This window comes from Rutilus rutilus (assembly GCF_951802725.1).
Source record: "Rutilus rutilus genome assembly, chromosome: 11".
NCBI classification, from domain to species: Eukaryota; Metazoa; Chordata; class Actinopteri; order Cypriniformes; family Leuciscidae; genus Rutilus; species Rutilus rutilus.
In genome coordinates, this window is record NC_140216.1 from 36875680 (window position 1) to 36886459 (window position 10780).

General features: G+C 36.1%; 1 protein-coding gene across 1 annotated transcript; it reads right to left on the bottom strand.

Annotated features, from left to right (window-relative positions):
- Positions 1–744: 744 nt before the first annotated feature.
- Positions 745–10780, bottom strand: LOC311300494 (zinc transporter ZIP4-like). The gene is made up of 12 exons (XM_084424786.1): positions 10426–10780; positions 9057–9353; positions 8761–8950; positions 7557–7669; positions 6920–7091; positions 5850–6022; positions 5622–5780; positions 3803–3895; positions 3227–3281; positions 2536–2688; positions 1663–1850; positions 745–1409 (listed from the first exon to the last, which is right to left on the bottom strand). The coding sequence occupies exons 1-12, from the start codon at positions 10615–10617 to the stop codon at positions 1281–1283; spliced, it is 1914 nt and encodes a 637-aa protein (XP_084280912.1). The 5' UTR covers positions 10618–10780; the 3' UTR covers positions 745–1280.

Consider the following 10780-nt stretch of genomic DNA (forward strand, 5'->3'; position numbering starts at 1 on the left):
AGTGAAAAGTGAGAATGAAGAAATAAAGTGCTGTGTGTGTGTGTGTGTCAGTTGCATGTGTTGCTCGTTCAGCTCAAGCTGCTCTAATGATTCAAACTCACCTGTTTCTGAACATAAGCTCTTCAATGCTTTATAATAATTCATAGAAACGTTTAATTCTGTTATTTACTCAATGGATGAGTACCGAGTTTTTATATGACTAGGAAAAAAAATGCATGAAAATCATTTATAAGAGTCAAAACACTGATCTAAGTTGACCTCTTTTATTTTATAATGAAGTCAAATGTTAGACGAGGGTATTTTTGTCTCACACCCTGGTTCATTTCCGACCCTGACAGAGAGCATTTCTGAGTAATGTCTCATTTTAAATGTTTTCCCAAGGTTTGCAGTCATCGCACTGTATTTATATTGGGTGTGTGTATGTTATATATTTCAGAGACACCTGTCATTTTCCTTCATTTCTACAAGGATCTAGCCTGGCTAACGTCAGACCAAGTCTCATGTTCATTTTCTCGTATTTGAGGCGTGGTTTACGAATGCCCAGAGCCGTTTACTGGGCGCTATGAATGTCTATCAAGGCAGCATGGGGAAACCCAGGCTAACAAGGATCGTCTAATGAACACTTCTGATGAGTCTAAACGAAACCTCAGCATTTCAGCTTTGACAGTAAAATCACTGGCTTCAAGTGGCTTCACCACAGCAGTCTCTAACATGACTAATAACACACTGACACACGACACCATAATGCTGAAGACAGGCTTTACATAACATTTATGAAAGCACAGAGACTGATTATTCTCACACTTGCACAGGATCTACAGCTCACCCTTAGTTCATTTATTCACAGAGCTTATGGCTGCACAGTACACTATTCATACTTCATATATTACCAGAATTTCATGATGTAAAATCACTTCCATATATCAAGTGCACTATTTTCAATCCAGTTACATCTTCATAGAAACACAAATTATAGTTAAATTGTAAATATTTAAACTGAGTGCTGATGACCATGATTTAAAGTGATTCACACAGATGATTTATCCATTTCAAATGTTAAATTGTTATTAAACTTACATTTTCTGAAGAAATTGTAAATGGTGTTCTAAAAATACAATAATATTAATAAAAGTAATAGGTTTTAAAATGACAAATATTCCATATTAAAACATGGCAGCACTATAAATTGCACATATTTCCACTTTTTTAAAGTGACGATCACACAAACGTGCTCGAGGAAGGGAATATGATAATACACTAGTACAAAGCGGCATCATGTTTTAGATTCCGATCTGATCTTCATATAAAGACAGGAGTAATAAGATCCCCCATCCGGTCATCAGACCCAGATTCTGCAGGAGAAAAATCAGCCACGGCCATTTGCTGTCCACATGAAGCATGGAGGGGAGCTAGACGAGAGGAAAACAACAGAGAAATGAAGCTTGCTTTTTATGATGATCTGATGACACATATTTTAGATGTTTGTTTGACTTGAGAAATGCAGGAAACTACAAGATGTATTGATTTTTTTCAGAGTTGAATCTGAGATTGCTGCTTTTAGCATAAGCCTATATAGCATGTCATTTTTCATTTTACACAATATATGTTGGCTATTTTGTTCATTTCTGCTCAGTCATTGCGTTCTGAAAGCAGCAAACGCACCATGTCTGCGAGGGCGATGTACAGGAAGAGTCCGGCGGTGACGGCGGAGATCCACTCATGAGCGAGTGTTTGTGTGGAGATGGACAGAGCGATGTACAGCCCGATGAAGGAGGTGAGAGCGCTGCACACGTTCAGCAGAAGAGCGCGTTTCACAGACAGACCGCAGTGAAGCAGGATCGCGAAATCACCTGCAGACAACAACCGCACAGAGATCAAACACACATTATATTTTGCATCATAAAAATGAAATATATATATATATATATATATAAATATATGGAAAAAAAACCGTAAAAAAACGTAAATAGTTAAAAACATAATGTAATACATAAATTAATATAAAGGAATATTTAAAAATTGAAACAAATAAAAAAGTGTGTGTATATATATATATATATATATATATATATATATATATATATATATATATACAAACACACACACATTCATTTTTAATACATATCAAATATAATAAAATATATAACTTTTAAAAATTCACTATTTAAATGTAATTATAAATAAAGGCAGGCTTCATTTACTTTGAAATGATTTTATGTTGGATACAGACTATGAACATGACTGTAAATGATGAGAAATCTCATTTTATGTTCCTGAAAGGAAACGTGTGTGCAGGAAATCTTGTTTGACTGCCCTTTACAGTAATGTTACAGAACATTGTGTACAAGAGTTATTTCAAGAGTACATAGAAAGCGTTAGTAGTATTCAAACTTACATGTTTCTGTAACCTTCAAACAACATTCACACAACATTCAAAGTCTGTCTTGACAAACTTACTTTTTCTAGTTGTTTTCAATGCGATTTCAGTAGCTAGATTAGAGTTAATCTTCTCAAATGAAACTCCTGAGATCTCACCTAACTCGTGCGGAAGCTCGTGGCACAGGACGGCCAGTGATGTCGCCAGTCCCGAGCGCCACGACACGGAGAACGCAGCGCCCATGGCCAATCCGTCCGTGAAGTTATGGATGCCGTCGCCAATGGTGATCATAAACGGCAGCAAACGCTTCTCTGAAGGACATGAGAGAGATGCTCACTACTGGTCAAAGCGCAAGGTTTTATTATGTTTTGAAAGTCTCTCTGTGGTAGTTTTTTTTAATTTCAGGATTCTTTGATGAATAGAAAGTTCAAAAGAGAACATAATTTATTTGAAATATATTCTTTTGTAACATTATAAATGTCTTTACTGTCACTTTTGATCAATTTAATGAATCATCATGAATAGAAATGTATTTTTTACTATTTCACAATTTGACTGTTTTTACTGTATTTTTGATCAAATAAATGCAGCCTTGGTGAGCAGAAGAGTAAAAATCTTACTGAGTCTAAGCTTTTGAAAGGGTGTTTAGAAATGTTCACGAAAAGTTTATATGGCAGCAGAAACTTCTTAACAAGTGACCTCATCGGATGGTTCTGGTAAAGGTCACTTTAATAACAGGTCATTTTACTCCCTTAATGCACAAACATGCGATTAACTCTAAGTGGGGTGTTATTATTTACAGCCAAGTTGTGTTTAGCACAGAGCGCTGAGTATTAGGCATGAACTGACCTCGTGTGCTGCTGAACGGCTCCAGGAAGGACTTCTCGTTGTTTTGCTCGTTCACCTGAGATCAATGAGAACTGACAGTGTTAACTGATGATTACAGAGGATGACTGTGATGTTTCTGCACTGATAAACTGTATTTGATGGTCAAAATAAAGCAGACATGTTACGGAAAAAAATTATACACCCAAATCACGGATGTTCCTACAGGATTTTGTCTTATGAGTGAGCAGAAAAATTGCTGTAATTTTTGGAGATATTGTATGAAAAAGAAAAAAATCCACCTTTGATGCCCACATTTTCCTGTCTAAATCTAAGGCTAATCTAGAAATTAGTTAAATATCCATTCATTAATCAAACAATCAAAAACGCCACCAATAAACACCAACATTCCTGATTCAGATGATAATAAAATCACCTAAAATGACCTCCTGCTTTTTACAATTACTGTCTGGGTTTGTGAAATATGATTACCCCTGACCTCCTCAGGGAAAACTGGTATTGTCTGTAGTGCCTGTGTAGTGATTTGTAACATGATAACTTGTTTATTTGGCCCACGTTCACACAGAAAGACGGTCTCACCAGCTCGTCCTGTGAGGCGGAGTTGTTGCTGCGTCTCCTGCTCTGGAACATCTGCAGAACTTTACTGTGATCGCAGTGATGAGGGTCAGACTCCTACAACAAGACAACAGAGACCCTTTATTAAGGCGAGTCAGTTCCTGTGGTGGACACCTTACTAATCATAACTTTTTACACAGCAAAAAAATACAATTAAAAGATAAATATAATGATAACTATAACAACGTCCACACCAGCGGACGATATCATTCTGTTTATGACAGCAAGCTGCAGCTTTGTCGTCTGTCTCTTTAAATGCTCAAGCTCTTTAAAGCACGATGGATTCTGATTGGCTGTCAATGTTATTATCCATTGCAATTTACCACTGGTGTTCCCCAAGGCTCAGTCTTGGGCCCTCTTTTATTTATTATTTGGATACATTTTTATCAGACTCAGACACCGCTTTATTGTCCCACTTAGGGAAACTAAGACTGCAGCAAGGCACCAGAAACACTAACCAGATCCATGTAATACATATTAGATAAACTATTACATACAAAAGTTCCTAAATAAACAATAAAATTATACAGGATGCATACATAAAATTACCAGGCTCTATTCTTAATAAATTCATTAATTTTGTGTGCTAAGTAAACTCTCATCAGGGCCAGGGCAGTTTAGTATCTTAATAGCCCCAGACATAAATTAATCTTTCATTTTTGTTCTCTAAAACGATGGCCTGAAAGTAAGGCCTGAAACTCAGTTCATAATGGGTGGTCATCAGTACAAAGAATGACCTGAGCCTTCTTAATAACATAATTATAAATAATTTCAGTAGGGCCAGTCTGCTCTACACCAATAATTTCCCCTGCTGCTTAACCTATTTTTATTAGTCAAGCTTAAAATGCCATTTCACATTCATTTCGCTCATCAAAAAAATCTTTGTGAAAGTGATCCCGATGATATCGTTCCTCTGTGCCGTTATTGTTATAGTTGTGGTGTGGATTTTTTTTTTTACATTTAGAAACAATATCGTTTTAGTTATCATCCTTGGTGTGAATGGGTCTTTAATGTCTAAAAAAAACAAGAGATTTACTTGTGAAGTCAAGCTGAATATGATATATATGACTTTTCATACAGTGTGTCTTTAATATGAGTGCATTGTTGTCTAGCTGCACTGAGTTTTTCCTCTTGTTTAAAGTATAAACAAGCTGCAAACAAGTGAAAAATCACACCAGTGCAGTAAAAATCTAAATATATGTATGCTACCATTCACAAGTTTGTGGTCAGTAGGATTTCTTAATGTTTGAAAGTCTCTTCTGCTCACCAAGGCTACATTTATTTAATTAAAAATACAGTAAAAACAGTGAAATATTATTACAATATAAAAGTATTGCTATCCTCCTTTTTTTTTTTTTTATCCAGACTTTAAAACGGTATGTGTCTTAATATCTTTAGCTATGTTGCTTCTGAATGTCATGCTAAATTTATCTCTTTTTTAAGGGTTTTAAGACATTTTAACTGGAAAATTTGACAAAAATACTTTGGTTCTATATAGAATCAAAGGGTTCTAGACTCAATTTTAAAGAACCTTTTATGGCAAAAAGGTTCTATATAAGGTGAAATGATTGCATAAAACTTTCATGTTTAATGGGTCATTTTGTTTTTTCTAGTGATGAAGTACAGTATGTTTATGTGTGGTTTAATTCATTAAATTATTTAAACTAAAAATCATCGAAATGATTGGAACCCCTAAAAGATTCTACACATGAAGAGCCTGAAAGAACCCTTTAAGCTTCTATAGAGAGCCTTTTCTTCTAAGGCTGCAGACTCAGTCACTCACTCCATCATGATGATGACCGTGTCGAGTGATGATGGAGAATATGGCTTCCATCAGGTAGAAGACATAGATGCCGCCGAGGACCACCAGCAGTTTGTAAACATAGTCGAGGTTCTCCTCCTCGTGACCGTGTCCATCTTCATGTGCATGAAGACCTAAAAACTACAGACACAAAGCAATGAGAACAACGAACGAAGCCCATCCTATTCAGACACGTGTGAGTCCGCCTACCGAGGGAAGCAGATGCAGGAGAGCGTCTCCCGTGAGGGATCCCACGGCCAGGCTGATGCAGAACTGGATGCACATCTGGAAAACCTGCGTACATCTGGAAAACAGCAGCACCACGATCCCAAACATGGCCATCAGGCAGATGATGATGTTGGCGAGGGTGGCATATCCATATCCTGGACACAAAGCGCTCATTGAGTGATTATATAAAGAGATCGTATCGTCTGTGTGATTCACAGGTGTGGTTTTTGTAAACATTCAGACGGAATCTGGTTTGTGACCAGAAAACAGGATTGTTCTTCTCCAGGAAGAGATGATCACTAAAATAATAAGTCACAGCATTCAGGAATGATCCTGGTTGTTCTAGTTCTTGTCAATGAGAGACTGATGCCAACAAGAACTAAATATTGTAGTAGAACCAGAAAAGCAGCCGGTCATGTGTCATGTTTCTGATACAGAAACTGAATGTAAGTCACAACACTGAATGTTACATACTGTATAAAACATCTTTACTCTATGACAAACTAAACTATCAGTTGTTAGTATTTTTTTTTTATACATTTTTCACATTTAAATTGTTGCCATTAGATATTAAACTACCTTTCAAAAGTTAAGATTTTTAAAAATGTATTTGAATGAAGTCTCTTCTGCTCACCAAGGCTGCATTTTTTTATTAGAAACAGTGAAATATTTTTTACAATTTAAAATAGCTTTTTTTCTGTGTGAATATATTTTTAAATGTAATTTATCCCTGTGATCAAAGCTGAATTTTCAGCATCATTACTTCAGTGTCACATGATCCTTCGGAAATCATATCTAATATGCAGTTTGGCTCAACTACTGCCATGGCAGACACACAATTTAAAAAGAATCTTAATGAGCAAACTGTTGAAGTTAAAGTTAGTTAAAATTACGTGTTTATAGCAGCTGCCTGAATAATGAAACATCCAGCTGAATGCACAGGCATTTGAAGGAAGCTTGAGAACTAAGGTTTGTTGTTTAGAATATGTTTGTGGACTTTATATGGATATGCTATGCAGCTCAGACTAACTGTTCAGTGATCTGTCACTCACTCTCAGCTGTGCTCAGAGAATCAGGGGTCACGTGTGTGAAACTGATCTCAGAACAGCCTCCGCTGAGGATCTGCTGGATCAGAGCAGGACTGAGCTGTGTGAACTGATCTCGGGTCAGCGATGAAGAGTTCAGCTGGTAGATCCTCAACAGGTCTTCAGCGCTGAAACACCTCTGTAGACAAAACAACAAGTTTGAGACGTGCACATTTTTTTATCATTTACATATATAATGTGGCTTCAGTTGCTTTCATTGTTCTGATAGGCACGCATGCATTAGTGTGTACAATTCCCTGATTTATTAGTTGCATGGATGTCAAATGACAGGCATTATAATAGATTGTATATGCATGTTTTCATTCTGCTTGAAGTTTCAAATGTTGTGTTTTTTCTGTTTTCACTCAAAAATTGTGAACAAAAAATGGGCACCTAATTTCAATGATAATCATTACGGACAGATTGCATGGTCTCAGATTGCACATTATGTCACATCAATCAAGAGAGCTAAACATCAATTATTCATGTTGATATGTCATGTTACAGGCCTCAAAATAACTCCTCATCTAAATCTAAATGATTAGAGTCCTACAGCATGTAAAGATTTCCCATGATGCCCCACACACACACTGCGGTGTCTTACCGTATCCCAGCTGCTGTTATTATGGTGATCCTCCTGATGAGGCTCGAGGTGAACATCATCGTGATCGTCTTCTCCTCCACCCAGATTTAGTGTCTTCAGGAGCTCCTCAAAATCTGAGTAACAATAGCATCATTAAAAATAGACCACAAACCTTCAGCTTTAAACAAATATAGTTCATAAAGTCTAAAAACCATGAACAGGTATTTAAACATACTTATACTCCAGCCAGGAGAACCTTTTTAAGGTCCATATTAATGTTTTTGCTATAGACAAGGTTTTGGGTTCAGCAGAGAATGCATGAACTGGTAAAAATTGTGCTTTGAATAAAAGCGTCTGCCAAATGCATAAACATAAATGTAGAACACAGAAACCTGAACACTGATCTGGGGAACCAATAATGTGCTTTAGATATACCATTTGCTTTAAAAAGTGAAAAAGTGCCATTTGTACCTGACCTGAGCAGGGTTATTATAGTTAGCAAGAAAAAGGAAAACTAAAACCGCATAAAACACATATTTTCGTCACTTGATATAAAATAAATATCAACTGAAATAAAAAAATTAAAAACAACAACTTTACATTTATTTTTAATTCAGCCACGGCAACATTTCTCATTTTCATTTAGAATAACTCAGGGTTTTTATTATAACTGAAACTAAAACCATAATAAAATACATTTTACTTGAAATAAAACACATAATTTAATTTGCTTTATATTTAATTTCAGTTTGTTGCCAAGACAGAATTTCTCATTTTCATTTAGTTTAACTTGATGCACTAAAATAACTAACTGAAATAAAAATTAATAAAAACTATAGAATTTTTTTTTAATTACTAACATTTTAACTAATATGAAAATGGAAAATATAAATAGAACATGATCTATTTCAAAAATAATAACAAAAAATATAATAATATAATAGTATCTCAAAGATGCTAAAATATCTCTGGTTTAACTTGAAGTACTAAAACTGAAATATAAATGAATAAAAAACATTTTTAAACTAATAAACAAAATGACTTTAACTAAAATGAAAATGAAAATAGAAAAACATTCAACATATTTATATAAACTTTAATGGTATATTAATGATGGTAAAATAACAATAATCTTACTTTTTTTTACTTAAATAAAACCGAATGTTCCCACATGAAACATTTTCAGGGTTAGTGTAACATCATCAGGATTATCACTGAGTCATACCATGAAGCGTGAGGTTATCAGAGCCAAACTGACTGAAGATGTAATCCAGAAAGTATCGGCTCTGAGGAAGAACATGAGCTCTGAGACAGTCTCCACGCAGGACATGATAGAGGACGTTTCCCAACACGGCGTCCAGCTCCACGTGATGACCTCCGACCTCGTCCAGAACGTCATTCAGAGAGAGACACGACTAGAAAAGTGGATGGACAAATAACAGATCAAGACCGTGTAACTTTGATATATATGATGCTGAATGATTAGCATGTTAATCCTGAAGCTGTTCTGCCATTCCTGACCTCATGTGTGTCGGGCTGATAGTGTGTTTCCATCTCGTCGAGCAGCTTCTCCAGACCCTGATATCCTGGGACGCCCGGGTGAGGAGGCCGGCTGGTGTCGTTGAGGTCTGAGAGGGTTTGGATGAACTGGTGTGTCTCTGTGTCCCAGTGTCCCGCTCGTACGGCCCTGCAGGTCTCCGTCGGAGCGCTCAGGAACAGACAGAACGCAGGAGCCACCGTGAAGAAATCCTCCATCTGGAGCTCCTGAGAACTGCTGTGGTTCCTCAACAGCTGCTGCAGATGTTCAACAGACAGACACTACACAGCAGAGAGAGAGAGAGAGACAAGAAAGGTTACAGTGTGTGTGCAGTTTAAGTTTGCCTTTAATAAATGTAAAGATACTCATGTGATTTCTGTCATCTGTTACATAAAATGTGCTTAGCTGTCAGGAAAATTATCTATCTTAATGATCCTTAAATAAGCCTTATTTTCTTTAAGAATTTTTTTAGGTAACACTTTAGTTTAGGGTCCAGTTCTCATTGTTAACTGGTGTTAATTAGTATGCATATTACTATAGGATATTGACTATTTATTAGTACTTATAAAGCTTATATTAATGCCTTATTCTGCATGATCATATTTTACATCCCTTAATCTACCCAATACCTGAACTTAACAACTAGCTTACTAACTAACTATTAATAAGCAGGAATTTGGAGTTTGAGGCAAAAGTCGTGGTTATTAGTTAGTTAATAGTGAGACTTGGACCCTGATCTAAAGTATGACCCAAATTTATTTTCATTTTAGGGTCAGCTATGACCTGTTCTTGGCATATTGCATGAGATGCTTCCTTGTGTTCAAAACAGATCTATAACACAGATTATATAAATCATTATTTCATGGATACAGTGTCAATGTTCTTTCTTTATTTTGGAAAAAGATATGTTGGTATAAAAAGTAAATATATATGTTTTAAATTAAATTCTATTTTTATTAATATTTGGAAAACTTTTGTCTAAACTTTGCATAAAAAAAGCAATATTTTTATTTTCAAAAAGCCTCCTAAAGACATTGACGAAATATAAATATATATATATATATATATATATATATATATATATATATATTGTCTTTTTATGATCACGCCAAAAGCAAACAAAGTAGGCCTAGGCTATTAAAAAATATATATATAAAAATAATAATAATATACGTACAGTATACTGTATATATACTTATATATATAGATTAAATCATGGAGATCATACAGTATTTGTATCATTAATATTATTTTTTTATTTTTTGTTTCCTGAATGTCCCTTTAATGATCATTTACCCGATTCTCTCTCAGCTGGACCTCGATTTCCCCCAAAATTCCTCAAATCCGCCTTACCTTCCCACAGGACACACCGGAGCAGAGCAGGCGGCTCTCCAGCCTCTCGAACACCGAGAGAAGCGCTTCTTCAGTGAGGAACTCTTCACCTGGAGACACCAGATCCACAACTCGCGCGAAAACATCGTCACGCGCTCCTGTACACAGACTGAGGCAGGAGACAGCGAACAATAAAACACCGCTAGTCTCCATTATCTGTGTGTTTTCCCGAAACCACGACTGTCCTCACACACACACACACACGAGCTTCAGAGATCCTCACACAGGTGATCATGTCCCTGCTCAGGTAGAAGCTCCTGCTGTCCTCCACACTGAACGCTGATTGGTCAAGAGAAACTCTTCCCTTCACCTGCGC

Bases quoted from the DNA above. Each gene is read 5' to 3' on its own strand.
- LOC311300494 (XM_084424786.1), bottom strand. From the start codon at position 10,617: ATGGAGACTAGCGGTGTTTTATTGTTCGCTGTCTCCTGCCTCAGTCTG. The intron at 8,951-9,056 runs GTCAGGAATGGC...CCACTTTTCTAG, and splicing joins ATCAGCCCGACACACATGAG to TCGTGTCTCTCTCTGAATGA. The intron at 3,896-5,621 runs GTGAGTGACTGA...GTCTTGTTGTAG, and splicing joins ACGGTCATCATCATGATGGA to GAGTCTGACCCTCATCACTG.